Source organism: Tiliqua scincoides, chromosome 5 (genome assembly GCF_035046505.1).
Source record: "Tiliqua scincoides isolate rTilSci1 chromosome 5, rTilSci1.hap2, whole genome shotgun sequence".
NCBI lineage: Eukaryota > Metazoa > Chordata > Lepidosauria > Squamata > Scincidae > Tiliqua > Tiliqua scincoides.
Genome location: NC_089825.1, coordinates 103,555,907 through 103,575,590, shown reverse-complemented (window position 1 = coordinate 103,575,590; position 19,684 = coordinate 103,555,907). Strand labels below are relative to the sequence as shown.

Sequence of the window (19,684 nt, the reverse complement as noted above, 5' to 3'; positions counted from 1 at the left end):
TGCTCTTGGTGTGAGCAAGAAGTGTCTTGGCTGCCCTCCATGTGAGAGATGGAGCTGCTTGTCAGCCTGCGTGGGAGAACTGGAGGCCAGAAGTGAGACCAAACCAGGAAGATCCATCTGAAATATTGTTGGTTCTTGAAAGAGAGAAACTCTATGATTGTAAAAATCCCCTTGAGGGATTTAGAAATGCCTGCCTATGTGAATCACCCTGAATAAAATCAGAAGAGTAATCCGATGACCAGAAAGGCAGTATATAAATACCTAGTTGTTGTTGTTGTTGTTGTTGTTATATGCAGATTCATGGTATGGGGGAGGGTCTGGAACCAAACCCCTCCAGATATAAGGGATGCCAGTACAGGTCCAGCCTATTTATACACAGGTTTTTTATACATGGATTTGACTCAACATGAATGGCCACTGCAAATGAGAAAGAATGTGCTGATTCCTGGAGAAGGGGAAAAATGCACCCCTTTAAAATCAGTTTAAAAAACTGAACAGTTCTTTAACAACAGCCTCCTAATGAGGGTGGGGGGGCAGCTGGCTGACAATCCATCAATCCTTCTCTCTCCAGAGGGGCCCCTCCCTTCCCCCTTAGCACTGAAAGAAAGGTGATCACTTTGTATTGGTGAAGGGAGGGGGTAGCTTGGAGGACGACTGATTGATGGATTGTCTTCTTAATGACTCTTATCTTACATCACAAAGGTCAGCAAGGTTGTTTTTCAATCCACGGAGCAAAGAAACTTTGTTTTTTCAATTGATTTGCTATAGTGCGTTTTTTGCCATCCACATGAGTGCTTGGAATGGAACCCATGCGGATAATGAGGCTCAACCTGTATAAACATATGTATGTGTGTGCACGTCTACATGTGAGCATGTATAAAATTTACACTTTTATCCTTTTGTGTCCCTTTATCTTTCTCTTGTTGTATTTCTGCTTTGTATTGTTACTGTAATATTTTTTCTATTATTATTCATGAATATAGGGGAAGTAAAAAGTTAATGCGGGAAGGCTGAGCCACTCCCTTTTCCAATTTGCCACCCTCCATCCCATTCCATGCCATTCATAATCCCCTGTTCCTCCCTTTCCTCCCATCACTGCTCTTGGTCATGGACAAACCACTTTGTTGTGAGGTCTGAGCTTTTCATGACCCCTTACTTCTTCATATTGGGGAATCCTGCCTGGATGAGTTTTTCCCCAGTCCAGTGTTGAGCTGAACGATCAAGGAAGAGGGTAGATAAGAGGGTAAGTACATTAATCCTAATTTGTAAAGGTAGTATAATTTAGGAGGCTACAAAAGTATGCATTGCTTATTTCATGTGGAATTTCAGGTGTACACCTTAAACACACCTGAAATGTCCATATTTTTATTTCCACACTTTTATTGAGCACAAGTAAAAATTGAAAGCACCTGAAATAACATCTTAAACCAAAAAGCTTCACCTTGCAACAACAACTGCCCTACACTACCTTGTAGTGGTGGTGGGGCTTGCATGCTTTAGTAAGGCAAAATGGCTGTACCTTTACTCTGTGGATCTATAGCAGCCGCTGGAGTATCCTTGAGTAAGGAAATATCAATTCCCTTACACCAGGGGTGTCAAACATAAGTCCCAGGGGCTGGATGCAGCCCACGGAAGCTTTTTATCCTGCCCTCAGACTATCATCTGCTGAGCCGTGTTGTGGTGTTACTGCTGAAAGGACAGCCCACGTGAAAATTGGGCTCTCTCATATCTTGAAATATGATCAAGATTTGTGTATTTTCTCTTCTGTTTTTTGCAGCTAATGAGTTCCTAAGTAAGAAAAAAGTGCTTATTTTTGATTATGACATGTTTAATTACATCAATTCCTTCCTAATGACATAACTTCCGGCCCTCAGCAGGCATCATGAATGTCATTCAGCATGAAACAAGTTTGACACCATTGCCTTACACTGGGTAGAACTCCGCTGGGCAATACGTGAGGGACCAATGGATACTTTAGAAAAGTCAACAAAACATTTCAAGGTGTAGATATTTTTTTCTATAGGCTAAAGCCTCTCACAGATCTCTCAGTTTGCTCTTCAGTTTCTGTCATCCATTCTTACTTATTTTAGCCATAAGTCACACTCTAGGCAGGAAAATCACATGAAAGCCACTTAATTTACCATATTAAAATGTTTGCAATAAGTCTTCACCTTTTCTGACCAAAGAGCGTTTTGAGAGCTTCCAAAATGACTTTGTTTCGGAGTGTATAAACTAAAGGGTTAAACACAGGTGTCAGCGCGTAATAAAAAAGAGAAATAATCAAGTCACTTAAATGGGTTTCTTTGGTCTGAGGAAGTGAGTAGCTAACTATGCTTGTGCCATAATACATGGTCACCACAGCCAGGTGGGAGCCACATGTGGAAAAGGCCTTCATTCTGCTTCCTTCTGAGTTCATCCTCAGGATGGCCACAAGAATGCGCACATAGGAAAAGAGGATGAAGCAGATGGGGAAAACTAGGACAAGGAGACTGACAAGGTAGAAAGCAACTTGGTATAAACGCCAATCTATACACCAGAGTTTGATGAAGGCTTTAAGCTCACATGCTATGTGGTTAACAATGTAGTTTCCACATAATTTAATCTTCATAACAAATAGAGGAACTAGGACAATAATCAGAGCACCAGCCCATGCAACAGTCACCAGCAGAATGCAAACAGTCCAGTTCATGATCATCATGTAGTGCAGGGGTGTGGAGATGGCCACGTAACGGTCATAAGCCATGAACATCAGAAGCAAGTATTCAGTTATCGTCAGCATGGTAGAAGTCACCATTTGGATGTAGCATCTTTGAAGCGACATCACTGGTCTATCCTCTAAGCAATTGGCTATGGACTGTGGAACTGTTGTTGTTATAATGCAGAAGTCAAGAACTGAGAGATTACAGAGGAAGAAATACATGGGGTTGTGGAGCTTTGGTTCAGAGATGACCACCATGATGATAATTCCATTCCCAATGAGTGCTGCTGAGTAGGCAACAGCTAAGAAAATCACCAAGACCATCCTCTGCTTGATCCAAAGGGAGCATCCAATGAGGACAAATTCAGTCACTAATGTCTCGTTTTCTTCTGCTACCTGCATCAGGATGAATCTGGAAAGAAGAACAGATGAAATTAATATAACTGAACAATATATAAAATATGAGAATGCAAGTATAACTGTAGACCACAATGGAAATGTTATGACCCAGTCCTATCCCCCCTCTGCATCAGCAGAACACGTCTGTTGGTGCAGACTGTAGCAAATGTGCTGTCAGCTATGTTGCAACAGCTCAGGAGTTAGTATAGCCAGAGGGAAGACCTGCACCATTGACATGCACTGGAGCAGGTGATATCTGTACCGGGAAGCAGAAGAGTAGGAGCAGTGTGGACTGGGTGTAACAGGTCAGAGGGATGGTGGGAAGGGTGTGGCTCTGCGTGGATCAGGCCCATGGGGCAGGATTGGCAGCAGAGGTCCATGCCATATATTATCCCCCTTTTGGGGCATGATCCGTGGATATGAGTCAATGTGCACTTGTGCCAGCAATTTAGCAGGCACAGGTCGCATTTTGGCAGCTGGGCCTTATCCCAGAACAAGAGGAAGGATGTCCCCTTACCTTGATGAGCCCATCAGCATTGCCAGTTCCCCATAGGATGCAGCGGATCATTCGCTTGCGCCACTGCATCCATGTGGGGGAGGTTGGCTAGGACAGGGCTATTAGCCATTAAGACTTGTTGTTGTTGCTGCCCCTGCCTTAGGCTTGTAAAATATGGATTCTCGAAAATTTTCCTATGATTTCATGTGAAAACAAGGGGAGGAAGAAGAGCAAGGGGAAATTCAGAAGGCTGAATCTGAAAAAAAAAAAGAATTATAAAATGATACAAATTAAACACTGTTAGAATTCACAAGTGGTGAAAACAGACTCTGTAGAAATGTAATTAAATAAGAAAATTGTTGCAATCTATTTCTGCAGAAATGTGGTCAAAACTCCTTATGGCTACAATCTTATGGCAGTTTGCGCTGGTGGAATGTGTTCTCCACCAGCACCAGGGTAACCAGATGTAAGGACAAGGCACCCCAAAATGTAGGACATCCTGGAAAAATATAAGACATGACAAAAAATAAAAGCTAAAAACACTTGTAAATTGATTTCTTATATTTAATTTAAACACTATGGGCACAATTCTAACCAACTTTCCAACATGGACATAGCTGTGTCAATGTGGCACGCACTGCATCCTGCACTGGGGAGGCAATCAAGGAGGCCTTCACAAGGTAAGGGCATGTTTGTTACCTTAACTTGTGGCTGCATTGCAGCTAAATCAATGCTGGAAAGTTGGTTAGGATTTCGCCCTATATTACTTATTATTAAATTTCAAACTATACAGGTGCAGCCTATTTATCCACGGATTTTTTATCTGTGGATTTGTCTCAATGCGAATGGGGTGGGGGAACTGAAGGTCACACACACCTTTGCCCTGCAGCACTGGCGTCTTGCTCCTTTTCCAGGCAGCTCAAAACACTGCAGAAAGACTCTGCCTCTCCCAAGCAGGGAAATAGCCCTGGAAGAGGTTCCCCTTGCAAGGAACAGTAACATTCCTGGAGCTCCTGAGCCAGCAAAAAGGCTGAAGAGGGGAAGGGGCATGGAAAACCTCTATAGCCAGAACACGTGCAGCAAGGTGGAGCTCACTCTCTCTCACTCACACACACACACACAGGGGCAGGTGTGGTAGCAACAGAGGGGATTGTTTTAAAAAACCCAGGGAGTTGTCAGATCCCGGAGAGGGGGTTGAGGGTCCTCCAGCCAAAAAGAGGTTCAGACTCACCCTGTGGCAGGTCCCTGGGGTGAGGCTGAGTGGCCTCAGGTCCAAAAAGGGGGGTTAGATCCACCCGGGTCCCCCTCCTTGGCTTCTAAGGTAGCCTGGGTCTCATGGGCATGCAGCCTTCCTCCTGGCTGTTAGCCTTGCCCAGCTTCCTCCTCATCATTGGCCTCCCTGGCCTTTATGGAGTTCCCGGCTCCACCCCTCTCATCCAGTCAGCCCACGCACCTGGTCCTGGAGCCAACCCCGCCCTGCTGTCTGAGTCTGTGGGGAGGCTTGCTCGCCAGCTGAGTGGCTCTATGGCCCAGCCTGCCTCCTGCTCCTCCTCCCCGTCTTTCTCCCCACCACCCTGCTCCTGGCTGAGCCCCCCCATGGGGCAAAAAGACCCAGCAGCATCCACGGGGGAGGCCGCTTGCGGGCCAGTGTGCTTCCCCGCTCGTCTTCCCCCACCAGACCCAGCCGCGGGGCTCCCTTCCCCACCTCCCAGGCAGCTGCAGGTGAGGTGAGGTGAAGAGCAGCCCTCGCCAGAGCCACGCTGCCTGTGTCACTGTGGGCAGGTGGCCAGGCGCCTCTCAGGGGATTGCTCCTCCTACCACCCACAGCTCCCTGCCATCCCTGGCAGCCTGCAGGGGCAACTGGTGGGGTCTGCCCTCCATCTCCTTTGGCTCTCCCCTGCCTGTTCTCCACCCCCCTGCACCTCCATGTAAGGCAGGGGCTGGCCAGGCAGCAAGCCCCTGACAGGAGTGACTTCCTCCCCCCCCATGGTGCAGGCAATCATCAACTCTAGCAAGCCTTCCCACCAAGCAAAGCATGAGATTTAGCCTACAATCGTCTCCACACTTTCCTGGGAGTAAGCCCCATTGACTACAATGGGGTTTACTTTTGAGTATAAACGCATCTGAGTCGACTCTTAAAAGCTCAGCATCCCACCTGTGAAAGAAGCCGGACAGCTGGGAATGGGGGAGGGCTGAGTACGGAGCGGAGGGGAGGGGATTGATAACAGCTGCCTTAGTTTCCTTCCATCTGGAAGTGTCAGGCTGCAGTGTATTTGCGTAACTCTATGGAATTGAGCACAATGTTTTTGTTAATTGCACCAAGACACGGAATGGAACTAACGCAGATAAATAGGCTCCACCTGTATTACATATAATTTATTAATTACAAGATTTATTAATTTACAAGAATACTTAATTTATTAATTGCAAGAAGTCTATGCACTGTCTGCAGGGGCATTTCTATGGGACAAGCCCAGGATGGCGGGATCACTGGATCCTAAGCCCTGCAATGTCTGTGCTGGCAAAATAGATTACACAGACATGAGTACCCCATCACAGAGGCTGGGGTGTTCCTCAGGAAAGAGGACAAAAGAAGGTGTTGGCTTTCCAGAACCTACAGGATACAACAGTCACCATTTTGGCACAGCTGTTCCTCGGGGCTCTGGGAAGCATAGGACTGAGCTACCTGTGTGTCCATTTTTAAATAACATACTTCTACTTCTGACGCATACAGTACATTGTCCCCAAAGACTCATTTTGTAGAGTAGATTCAGTAATATGTTTTCACATGCATTGGCTTGGTCATGTCATGAGAATGGACGATGGCTGGATCCCAAAGGATCTCCTCTATGGAGAACTAGTGCAGGGAAAGTGCCCTACAGGTAAACCATAGCTGTGATACAAGGACATCTGCAAGAGGGATCTGAAGGCCTTAGGAATGGATCTCAACAGATGGGAAACCTTGGCTTCTGAGCATCCCGCTTGGAGGCAGGCTGTGCAGCATGGCCTCTCCCAGTTTGAGGAGACACTTGCCCAACAGACTGAGGCAAAGAAGGAAGGCCCATAGCCAGGTAGACAGACCAGGGACACACTATACTTGCTCCCAGTGTGGAAGGGATTGTCACTCCCAAATTGCCCTTTTCAGTCACACTAGACGCTGTTCCAGAACCAGCATTCAGAGCGCGATACCAGAGTCTTCTGAGTCTAAAGGATGCCAACAAGCAACATGTGACAAGTTAAAGACTACGGTGCATAATAGTTTCCATGATGACTTGGAAATCGTTCTTGCTCAATATAGCAAGAAAAAATATGTATATCAATACAAATCAATGTTTAGAAGCATGATTTCTAAAGCTAAAAGCTTTCAAAAATGAGATCTCTCCCTACTGCCTATGAAACATCAGGTTGGCAGGGAGAAGTGATCCTGAGCCAACCCCATCTTCCTTTTACTTTCCTCTGCACTACTTCTGTTGGAGATGAACAAGATCTAGCAATATAATTAAACAGAATAGATTTCAAGACTTCTTTTTGGGGCAGGGGGGTGGTTCTGGTCCCAATTTCCCTTGAAATATTCAATGTGCTAAATGTATATTGCAGAAAATTGTCAATGAAACCATAGAATAGTCCTTTTGACAAAAGATTTTTGTTTCAGATATTTTAGAATTCCTAGCAGCATAATTGCAAATCATGCTGCTGTCATTTACTTACTACTATTGAAAAGTATGATGAAAAAATAAAAAATATATAATTGGTTGTGAAATATTAAAAAATAGGATGATTTCTTTCAAATTAGATAGATAGATAGATAGATAGATAGATAGATAGATAGATAGATAGATAGATAGATAGATAGATAGATAGATAGATAGATAGATAGATAGAACTCCATGTTTTAAGGAAAGAGCAGCAACTTCTGTATGGAACATGCAAACTTACTGGCAGAGAAAAATTACTTCTGCTATAGTAAAAGAGTTTGCTGTAGAATGTAACATGAGCCATTAATGCAAATCTTTCCCCAAAAGTAACAATGAATCAAATCACTTGCCTACTTAACACTTGTCTCCTTGGAGCAGCTTCTTGCACACATGGCTTGATATCAGAACTTCAAACTGTGGTGGAATACCTAAATTTCTATATGCAAAGCTTAAATGAGCCGGTTTCTTGAAATAAAAAAAAAATCTTGAAAGTTGAAGATGTAAACAAGATCAAATTTCCATTTCCTATTGATTTTCATCTGTTCAATAAGTAATGATGCTTGGTGAAATATTCTATTAGAAGAAGTGGAAGCAGGAGCTGAGAGAGCAGAGAGAAAAATAAAAAAGGAAACAAAGGTCTAACAAATGTCTACCTGATGGACATGAATTTTAAGAGGGGAAAGGGATCCTCTCTTTCTGAAGGGAAATTTTATATACATATGACACTATGCTTAGGAGTGGCTTTGGGATCTCATTTGCCGTCTTTGTTTCTGTATTCCCATTGGGCATCATCTCCAGAGTCTCAGTTATTTTTGAAGTTCTATTAACTTTCTGAAGTTACTTTGTCTGTGTGCCTTAAAGGTCATTGTTTTGGATGCCTTCATGTAATTGTGAATGGGGAAGAGAATACAGACATTTCCCCATGTATCCGTGGGGGTTTTGTTCTGGGGGCTACTGCAGATACAGAAACTGTGGATCCTTGGGAACCCTGCAAAAATACACCACCCCCATGCCCATTACCTCTGTTTTTCTTGAATAGCAACTGAAACATGGGTGTTTGTTGCTTAACAAAGGAAGATTCTTGCTCAACTGAAGAACAGAAAGTGCAGGCAACCAGCCTGCACGCTACCGGGACGAGACTAAGCAAACATCAACAGGCAGCAGGATAAGGCCTATGCAATAGGGGGCATGGATCCAGTCCAATCAGTGTCCTGTCTTAGCAAAATGGAATTCTTGATATAAACCTAAACAGCCTCTTTACACTGTCTTGTCCCGCAGCTCCAATGGCCGGCTCTGCTTAGGCTGCTACATTTCGCATTGTTGTGAAGATACAAGTGGTGTGGGAAATGGGGTGGTCAGGAGCGGAGGTGGTTGGTCAGTGATGGGGGCAGGGAGTGAGTGAATTAGCTCCCAGGATGGGGGCAGGATATGTGATGGGTTCCCAGTCTCATACATTCTTTATTTATTTACACACACACACAATTTACAGTTGATCCTTTTTTCCTCTTTTGATTTTTATCTTCTTGTATTTGCTGCTTTGTATTGTTATTCTATTGCTGTTTTAATTATTTACTAATAAAGGAGGAGAAAAAAGTCAATGCAGGTGGGATCCACCACTCCCCCTCCCAATCTACCTCATTCCACCCACTTCTATGCCAAGACAATCTCCTGTTGCTCCCCTTCCCCACCCCATTCTTCCTATCACCATTCTTCCTATTACCTGCACTCCCATGGACAGCTGGCTGTGGCCATTTTGTGAAAATGGAACTTCAGTTGTGCTCAGTTAGGATTGGGCTATAAGATCTCTCCTTTGTCATGGACAGACCACATCCTTGTAGGGTCTAGGCTTCTCATGACCTCTTACTTCTGCATAGTGGAGGTCACCTTGTCTGTCTACCCACAGAGGCTTATAGAGCCTATTGGATTCCTGATGGCTCTGGGGCAATTTCCTGCTACTAGGGCTGATGTCTCAAATGTAGCTCTGGTTGACCTCTGGAAGTAGTAAGCAGCCAGAGCTGTGGATCAGATTGCTTCAGACTGAGGTGCCTTAGGCACACATTCAACAGGCACATCTTGCAGATGACTAGCAAGTCTTGCAACTGACTACCTGTTGAAATTCTGCCTGGATGCATTTCTCCCCTGCCCAATTTTGAGCTGAATGATCAAGGCATATGGGCTGGATGCATGTTTCCTAATTTGCAAGGGTGGTATAACTTAGGAGACTACACAAAAGATGCATTAAAGTGTTTCAGGTGAACACCTTAAGTTTCAGTTTCCACACTTTTATTAAGTACCAGTGAAAATTGAAAGCACCTGAAATGACATCTTAAACTAAAGCTTTTTATATTGTCACAACAACAACAGTAGCAGCATTACAACCAATAGCAACAGTGCAGTTAAACTGATACGAAGTAGGGGAGATCTTGTCAAATAACATTTTCAGCTTTTTCCTGAAGACTGCAACTGCGACATTCTGGGAAGTGAGTTAGTAGGGCCACCTCAGATCATGCCTGCCTCTTTTTGCCATCAGATTGTTAAGGTTTGTTAAATTAACAGGCCAAGACTGTTTCAAATATTCCAGCAAACCAGTTGCCAGCCAGTGTAGATGGTGCAGAATAGGTATTATATGTGCATCTATTTGTCTCTGTCAGTAATCTGCTGGGTGGTGTTCTGGCCTACTTAAAGCATCTGAATGGTTTTCAATGATAGCCCCAATACACACCCCACTAGCATAAGTCTGATCTAGATGTGTTCAGCACATAAATAACAATGACTAGAAGTGACCTCTTAAGGCAGGACCACTGCAGAAGGACCCACCAAAGCTTGTGAGAACAGTCCAGGTGGTAGCTGTCACCTGGGCTTTCAGGCACAGTGCAGGCTCCAGGAGGACTGCTAAGAAGGGATCTCACCTATTCAGGGGAAGTGCAACCCCATCCCAAAAATAGTGTCAGCATGCCCTACCTAGAGGACCATGGTCTTATCAGGATTCAGCTTCAGTTTGTTTACCACCATCCTGTCTAATAGCAAAATCCTATTCTCTGTTTGTGGTGCACACTGTCATATATGTGCCATAAAGCACATTGTGACAGCATGCCTTCAAAAAGTGCCAGCGGGAAGGCCAGAGCCTTGTTGCCGGTGCCAGCATAAGGAATGGCACCCATCAGAGCAAGGAAGTTATGTGCAGGGACGGGGAGAGCGCAGGGGTAAGGAGGGGCAAAATGGAGTGTTGGAGGGTGGCGATAGTGGTGGTGGTGAGTTTGGGTCCGCAGGGTGGTTGGGACTGGTGGAACTGGTGTGCACTGTTTCCTATTCCCCTTCCCTTCCCATTTGGCAACATGGATCAATAAACATTGCTCCAGTGATTTTGTTGGTGAATGGCCAAGTTGAGCTAGAGCGGCAGCTGGTGCTTTCCCTGGGTCAAGGGGAGGGATGTCCCCTTACCTGGAGGAGATTTTCCACTTGCTAAATCTTCTGTGCTCCTTTAGCATGGGGAGGTTTAGGTAGGATTGGTCTGTACCTGTCACATGGTCCAACCTCAATTTTTTTACTACTTGAGGCTTACAGAGCAGTCCTATACAAGTTTACGCAGATGTAAATATATATGCTGCTGCTGGTTTTTTAAAGTGTATTTTTATGGTTCAGAGTTTTATGTCTATTTTATAGTTTTACGTATTATCTTTTATGTCTTATATATTATTGCTTAGTCGCCTTGGGTGCCCTTTGGGGAGAAGCCGGTGTAAAAATCAAAAAGATAAATAATAAATAAATGTAAATTCCATCACTTTCAATGGCACTTACTCCCAGGAAAATATATATAGGATTGCAGACTTAGGGCCCAATCCTATCCAACTTTCCAGCACCGGTGCAGCCACAATGCAGCCCCAAGGTAAGGGAACAAGTGTTCTCCTACTTTGAGGGCCTCTGTGACTGCACCCCCAGCACAGGAAGCAGTGCATACCCCATTGGCACAGCAGCACCGGCACTGGAAAATTGGATAGAACTGGGCCCTTAATTGAAGAGAGACAATTCACAGAAAAAGCTACATGCATGTCCCATGTGAACTATACAAAGATGATTCTGCATCCAGGGGATTTTTTTTCTTTTTTTGAAGAAGTACTTTGCCATTCTTTTCTTCTCAAAGATCTTTCTAAAGCTGCTTTCTGCTAAGTACAGTTGTTTATCCCAGATACATACAGTGGACCACAAATAATTAGCCTTTAGAATCAAGGTCCATAATTTATTTTCTCTGTTAGAAGTTTCTTGGTGTTGAGATCAGGTCTTAGAGCAATAATGTAACACTTGGGGGAAAAGATGCAGGCCAACAACCCAGTGTTGGAGGCCAGGATGGCAAACACTTCCACTGCCACAACTGTTTTCCCCTTAGTGCTCAGATAGGCTGGAAGAAAGGAGATCCAAACACTGCAAAAGACCAGCATACTGAAGGTGATGAACTTGGCTTCATTGAAAGCATCTGGCAGTTTTCTGGCTTGGAAAGCCACAGTGAAACAGATGATGGCCAGAAAGCCCATGTAGCCAAGGGCACCATAGAACATGAAAGGAGACCCTTCATGACATTCCAGTATGATGTGCTCAATGTCTGAGTGCATGTCAGCATCTGGGAATGGAGGTGAGATTGATAGCCATGCAATACAGATGGCCACTTGAATGAAGGAGCAGGTCAGAACAATGGAATTGGCCACTTTCTGTCCTAGAAATATCCTCATTCTACTTCCTGGCTTTGAGGCCATGAATACAAGGACCACCATGATTGTTTTTGCCAAGACACAAGAAATGGCCACTGAGAAAATTATGGCAAAAGCCGGTTGTCTCAGAATGCAGGTCATCTTTCCAGGTTTCCCAATGAATAGCAGGGAAGAGATATAGCAAAGCAGGATGGAGCTGAGAAGAACACAGGTGAGCTTCCGGTTGTTGGCTTTGACAATGGGAGTATCCCAGTTCTTGAGAAAGCTTTGCATCACCAGACCTGTGATCACAGCACAGGTAATGGCAAAAGCAGCCATAAGAGTGCCCATGAACTCGTTGTACGAAATGAAAGTTATGACCTTTGCAGTACAGTGATCGTGTTTCTTGTTTGGGTACTGACCTTCTGCACATGGAACACAACGATCTGCATCTAAAAGGGACAAATGGGGTCTGGAGCTGTGTTCATTCATAAACCAGGTGATTAATAAATGCATTAAATTTTCAAAAATCTTTAGTTTTTTATTAGAGTTAAGATCAGCAACTTTATATACAAAGTAAAATGTGTTGCCAGGTGTGCTCTGAATACACATTAACATGCACAGATGAGGGAAAGCTACTTCATACAATGGGATCCTCTGTAGTGGCCAATGGCACAGCTCACTCAGTAGTTCCCAGGGGTCTTTATTGAGGCTTAGGGCACAATCCTAACCACCTTTCCAGCACTGACCTACCCACAATGCAGCTCCAAGGAAAGGTAACAAACATGCCCTTACCCCTTCACTGCCTCCCCACTGCAGGACGCAGTGCATGCTACAATGGCACAGCTATGTCAGTGCTGGGAAGTTGGTTAGCATTGTGCCCTTAATTGAATTTAGGTAACTTTTTAGATGCAGGTTAGTCCATAGAAGACTCGTCTTAGTTCTCAGATGATTTATGGCCCAATTTTAATCATGCTGCACCAGCACTAGGTGTCAGTAACAAGCCATCAAGTATGTTTGCGGCACCATACAAGTAGGAGTCCTGCTGGTCCTGAATCTGGAGGAATAACTGTCAGCACTGGTGAGCAGTTGCGGACCTACCATTAGGTTTGATGGGGCAAATGCCCCAGGCGCGAGCCTCTAGGACCCCACAGAAGCCTCTCTGAGGCTCCCATTGGGGTCGGAAACTGTGCTTCCAGTTTTCTGGAAGCATAGTTTATAGTGTTGGGGAACCTCAGAGTGGCTTCCCTGACGTGGGCTCAGTTTGTGCAAGGCTCCGTGAGCCTCAGTTGAGGGGGGGCAGATTTTTGCACGAAGGGGTGGCGAGTACTGGTGCTGGTGAGTACTACACTGGGTGGTGCAGGGGCGGGGAATAGCAGAATAGTGGCAGTGAGGGTGTTTTGGGGTGAGGAGAGGTAGGGACAGGGTGGTTCAGGCACAGGAGAGGGGCTGAATTGGTGGAGGAGACCTACAATGAATCTTATTCCCTCTCCCAGTTCTGAAAACCCTACATGAGGCTTCTCAGACTTGCATCAGCAATTTCACTGGCGCTGATACAAGCAGCCCCGTTGGACAGACTGGGGCTCAACACAGCATAAAGGAACAAATATTCCCTTACCCTGAGAAGACCTCCCACCTGCTCAAACCCAGCACGGGATACAGTGTAGGCCACATGGCCCTGCTGCACCAGATTGGGCTGCCCTTCTCACATTTTGCTTAGCTTTGGTTTTGCTATGGTTTGGGTGGCTATAAATTCTGGATGATCTGTTTAGGCTGCAGTTTGGTGCATCAACTTTTCCTTTTGCATTCCGTTTGTGAGGAATTTGATTGTTGTTATTTTTAAGCATTTCACAAATGAAGTACGAGATCAAATCAAACAAGTGGTGACTCCTTCTCCACTCACCTTGCCCATTTATTTACCATTTCACCATTTTGCTTTAGACTTTTGAATGGAATGACCCAGCCCAGACTTTCCTCCCTCCCTCTGTAGTAACTTGACAATTAACTGCCAATAATTGAGAATGAAACCTGTATAAGAATTCTTTCAAAATGCCACGGTCCACTGATTTTATTCTCGAACTTACCTGTTCGATTAGAAATCATGTTATCTGAGCATGGAGTGCAATCATAGCAGCAACTGGGTTTCCCCTCCCAAATCTTCCTGCTGTATCCAAGCTGGCAGCTTTCAACACATGTGGAATGAGGTGGCACCTAGAATTTTTTTTTAAACAGGATCTTATTGTTAACCAAACTGCGAGTAAAACAAGTTCATACACCACAGAGATGAATTACAGAAAATATTTTTATAGATACTACAGAATAAGAGTAAAAGAAGCAACTGATCATGGCTGCTTAGGCAAGGAGACATAAAACAGCAAGACAGGAAAAGAAGCAAATGAGATGTCTAAACGAATTAGGAGAGAGCAACACTTACTTGGAACTGACTAGTAACTGCTGTCCCTCAGAGAGGCTTCCCAAATGCAGGCTCAGGTCGCCCCTCCCCTACTGGAGGGGATGAATACATACATATCCATACCCACATTGTACAGACCTTACTCACACAGTGTCACTCTTCTAACAATTCTGAGCCACGCTCACCTATCGATGGTTACGCTTACTGACTCCTAGAGAACTGTGAACCCAGCAACCCAGGCTTCTGGTATCACAGTTGATAGGGATCTGCTTTGGGGAGGTGGGCCTAGCGCATATCACCTTCAAAAGTTACTGGACCACTCCCAATGCTGGACCGCTGGGATGGCAGAAAGGAGATAAACGGTAAGGGGCAGCCCAATCCTACATAAACCCCCATGCAGCAATTCAGCAGTGCTGACATGACCACTACTGCATCCTTTGAGGACATTTGGGTTGCTGGAGGTCTCCTCTGGGTAAGGGGACATTTGTAAGCCCCAATAGACATTATGGATCAACACAGACCTGTGGCAATGATATATCTGGTTCTCCTTGACTTGAGCAGATGGATCAGACCAGGGAAGGGGGTTCAGATTCGGTAGGGATTGCCACAGCTGAATCCACCCCAGACCCAATCTGCCCATCCTCACCCTATCTCCTCCCCTTTCTGTCCACCTCTTTCCCATTCCTCCTCCTCTTCACCTTTCTCCACCCCTTTTCACCCTTGCACTGAGCTTACTTGCCCCAGTGGGCCTCCTGCCATCTGCCAAAGCACATGGGAAGGCTCCAGCCATCCTGCTAGGGTGCCAACTGCTTGTGCTACTGTAAATCACTTTATGTGTTCTACTGGCAGTGGTGTAGCTAAGGGGGTGCAGGTGGTAGCAGCTGCACTTGGCATCAAGCTTTAGGGGGACAGCAAGCTGAACTTGACACTAGTGACCAAAATTGTGAAAATCTTGGTATGTAAGAATAATACCATCATGTTATATATCATTGGAAAGGTAATTTAATGCAGAATGCAATGAAACAAACTACATTGGAATATCTGTATTCTATCAAAGGTTTTGGCCAATTAACCAGAAAATGAAAACATAACAAAAAGTGGATTTTCTTAACTCAAAACTGACCTATGAGACTGATTATTCTGAGAGCCAATGACATGTTATTGACATATTATCACGATATAGCATGAAACCAATAAGGGGTTAATATGAATCAGCTCTCATTTCCATGTATCATAATACAGTTACCCCTGCTAACTGGGTAAAAAGGCACTTTTTCAAGTGGTGCCCCTTTTATATTTAGCAGGGAGAGAATAACCATCCCTCTTCACCCAGGGGCACACTTTTTATTTATTTATTTATTTATTTATTTATTTATTTATTTATTTATTTATTTAAGTTGATTTTGTTGGGAGGGCTACAAATGTTATTTGACCCCAGGTAGCAGAAAGATGCCTTAGCTATGCCACTGACTGGGAGGAGGCAACAGAGCAAGTGGGTGGGGAGCTGCTGGGGGGAGGAGTTGGATTCCTCCCAATTTTCACTTTTTAAAAAGCCCAGCTGTGACATCACTTCTGGTTGTGACATCACTTCTGGGGCAACATTTTGAGCTTGGCACCAGGCTACACAATCTTTCGCTATGCTACTGCCTACTGGTACTAGTTTTAGATAGGATTGAACCTTTAGAAATAGAAAAGGAGAGAGACATTGGAAAGACTGAATTGGAAGACAGAGAGGAGAATAAAGGAAAGGAGGAGCAGTGAAGGGAGGAGAATCTAGAGAGTTTGGAGAGGAGGTGAAGACACAACAAGAGGAATAAAGCAGAAAACAAGGGGAAAGAGGATGGGGAATGAGAAGGGATGGTGGTTGTTCACTGAATTTTTCTTAAAAACATTTTTTTTTGTGCATGTGTAGGTAGTACTGTATGCTTGCCAAGCAAGCATGATCCAGAGCAGTTTTTTGGCATTTATTAATGGTGTGGAGGCATCAGATCCCACAGGCCTCAGGAAAAAAAAAAAAAAAAAGATAAAACTTCGGTTTATCAACATAAACCACCCCCCACTGCTGCAGGCTAGATAAGATGAAGCACTTTTTGTCAAATCTAATGACTGCCTGCACCTTGTTGAGTCAGGGCATTTACCAACCAAGCAAGTAAAGAAACCAAATCAAGGAAGCATCCTGACCAACATTGTTAGTGAAGACAAAATGACTGACCTTCGCTCCTTCACAAACTGCACTGAAAAATCAATCAGCAATTATACGATAATTCAGGCACAGGATTCCCTAGCAATGAAGGAATATTCTGCAATTCCTCTGGCAGGATTCAGAACTAAGAGGCAAGGATGGCCCATCAAGGGCCATCAAGGTACAAATGACATGTCCTTGCTGAGTTCATCCTACAATAGCCTCGATAATTCCCAACAGGGATTTTGGGTACAAAAAGCTGGGTCCCAGGTTCTTTGTGACTTGTTTAGCCATTCCCCATGCTAACTATTATTGCTGCAGCTCATAGATTGCTCTGACACTTGCTGGTGCTGCATCATTCACCCCCATTTCTACTACTGCCACCTAAGAACCAAAGTGCCAATCAGAGCTGGCTTTAAGCAATTGGATCAATTGCTCCCAAATGGGTACTGCACATAAGGGGGCCTCACACTCGGGTAATTTACTCTAGTCTGGTCAAATACACACACTAACATATTGCAACGGACACCTAACCCTGCAATGTTATATTCAAATGTACTTCGATGCAGTTGGTCCATTAACTCGCATGCACTTTTTAAGCGCACATTTTGATTGCTTTCCATTCTACCATAGAGCTCTAAAGTCTTTAATAAATTTTATTTATATTGCTGTGATCCTGGGGACCAACAAAAAAAATGTTTCCAATTTGGCCCTGCAGCTCCTAAGGCTGGCCGTGGTTCCAATTTGTAGCAAGGCAGGTATCTCTCTTCTTCCGTGCATCCTTCAGCAAAACCATAAACCAGAGCTCCAGTGTCTGCAGAACCCTTGCTGCCAGGAAAGCAAATTCCAACTGTTTGCCCTGCTTTTCTTCCTGGAATAAGTTAAGACTACTGCCCAGTCTTCTTAGGTATGCTTTTCAAGCCCTTTAATAACATGCTCCCCAAGCTGAATCAGGAGACCACTGTGTCTTGTCACCTAGAACCTACTGTCATCTCAGCAGATTCTGATATATAACTTGGGCCTTTGGCAACCCTGATCATTGGCTCCTCTGTCTTTTGTTTCTCATGTAAGGTCACATTGATTATGTGTTTAGAGCAGGGGTCTCCAAACCCCGACCCAGGGAACAGATGCCGCACATGGCGAGCCTGTATCCAGCCTCTGATCTCCTGAGAGCTTCTGGCCCAGCTGACCAAACACAGCCAAAAATGCTTGTGGGTACTGAGTGGGGAAATGGGGGTCCATTTAAGTGTGTGCTTTATTTCTTGGACTGTGTCGGTGCTTGGAGAAACTGTGGACATTTAAGCCCATTCATTCATTTATTCATTCATCTAAGTTCCATCTCTAATGTATTTATTTACATTATATATATATATATATATATATATATATATATATATATATATATATATATATATATATATATCTGTCAGTGGGCCAGATATTTGATATTTGGCCAGATATTTGGCCAAAAGGTTTAGAGACCCCTGGTTTAGAGTTTCTGTCTTTTCCAAAGGTGTGATTTTGGTGAGTGTGCGCATGAATTTAGGTCCCCAATTGTGCCACGGCCAGCATTGCCAATGCTGCCACACTAAAAAGGAGTGCACTGCTTGCAGCAGTGGGGGAGCAACCTGAAAGTTGTGTGTGCACATTATTGTTGTGTACACTGCATTATATTATATGTATAACATACATTATATATGATACTGCATTATCTTTCCTGTTCCCCATCCCTATTATTGTATTCTTATTCCCACAATAAAAGGCATCTATTGTGCCACCTGTGCTGGACTCCACCCACCACTCTTTGGCAAGTGGAAGTCAGTTCTGCTTCCATCTTCATGACATGGGATGCCATTGATTTGTGCCTTGAGCCACTGTATTTGTTCTTCGCACACACAATAAATGTTCCCCGTGTATACATTTTATATGTGTCTTCAAGCATACGTGGTAGCAAGGAAATTAAACAAATTTAAATTTAAAACAACAACAACAACAATTTTTTTCTCATAAAAATTATACTACCATATTGTCACACAGCTGATTTGGGGAATAAATCTGAGCTGACCCCTCCCACATCTGAATAAGGATGTGGATACACATGCCCCATCTTCACCTCCCCAACGCATGTCCAACTGCCTTAGAAAATGTGTCTCTGTTTGCTGCTTTTTACAATGGAAAAACAGTTGACACTCCTGATAATTATGTGCAGACAAATTAGACAGACAAAACAGGAAATAATCATGACTTTTAACAAATATTCCTAAATCAGATATGCATTATGTTCATACCTGCTTCAATCTTTTGTTCCATACAATGGCATCCTCATTGATGGTGAATTCTTGGCTTGCTGAAATCATTCCCACTGGGACTTTAAGGAAGGTTTGATTGGGGAAAGTGATCCAGTTGATGATATCATAGCCAGAGATAAATTCTCCATTTGTGAAGAAGACTTGATGCCCAGCACCATTGTTGAAACGGATGCTTTTCAGGAAACTGTGGAGCTAGAGGGGGGGGAGGGGGGCAGTATATGATTTAGCTTCTGAATTGGAATAAAAAGCACAAGTAGCATTCCTCTCGTAGAAATTTGGGTCCTCCAACTATTTCTGCCCCCTTCAGCATCACAAACTCCATGAAGGTCCTGACAGCTAAGGAACCATTCAGAATAGGATGATATGTGGCATAGGATAGCCCATGATATTAGGCACAGTGAGCTACACATGGACATGGGAACCTAGAGAAACCAGAAATCCTACAACCGTGTGCATGTCCACTGCTCAGACAACAGTTTGTTAAAGACCAGCAATGGTCTTCAAGCACACAATCATTCTGATATTAGACAATCTTTTTAACATAGTGCCTGAAGCAATGTGAAGGGGTTGCAATTAGAGTCCATTTAGCCATCCATGCCATCATTTCAAATCAGTGTGAATTTACTGTTAGAGACTATCGCAATGTTTATAACATCATGGAAGTGAATCTACTGAATTTTGTCTTGGAGATCTGATTTGGACATGATAAAGACAAAGGCAGTTTTCCCCACTTTCTTATGAGCTAACCAGTGTTCAATATGACTTCATGTTGGTTCTTTATCTCTAATTCTACACCCAAAATTTGCAGTA

The 19,684-nt window shown here is 44.0% G+C and overlaps 2 protein-coding genes across 2 annotated transcripts; both read right to left on the bottom strand.

Moving 5' to 3' along the window:
* Positions 1–2,167: 2,167 nt before the first annotated feature.
* Positions 2,168–3,634, bottom strand: LOC136652761 (olfactory receptor 13H1-like). The gene is made up of 2 exons (XM_066629684.1): positions 3,615–3,634; positions 2,168–3,110 (listed from the first exon to the last, which is right to left on the bottom strand). The coding sequence occupies exons 1-2, from the start codon at positions 3,632–3,634 to the stop codon at positions 2,168–2,170; spliced, it is 963 nt and encodes a 320-aa protein (XP_066485781.1).
* A 7,877-nt stretch (positions 3,635–11,511) lies between these two features.
* On the bottom strand, positions 11,512–14,073 carry LOC136652760 (vomeronasal type-2 receptor 26-like). The gene is made up of 2 exons (XM_066629683.1): positions 14,055–14,073; positions 11,512–12,422 (listed from the first exon to the last, which is right to left on the bottom strand). Exons 1-2 carry the CDS (start codon positions 14,071–14,073, stop codon positions 11,512–11,514), a joined length of 930 nt encoding a protein of 309 aa, XP_066485780.1.
* Between the last annotated feature and the right edge of the window lie 5,611 nt (positions 14,074–19,684).

What these genes read in the sequence shown, in the direction of transcription:
- LOC136652761 (XM_066629684.1), bottom strand. Translation starts at nt 3,634, where the DNA reads ATGCTGATGGGCTCATCAAG. An exon ending in ATGCTGATGGGCTCATCAAG is followed by an intron (nt 3,111 to 3,614) that starts GTAAGGGGACAT and finishes TCTTCTTTCCAG; the next exon opens with ATTCATCCTGATGCAGGTAG.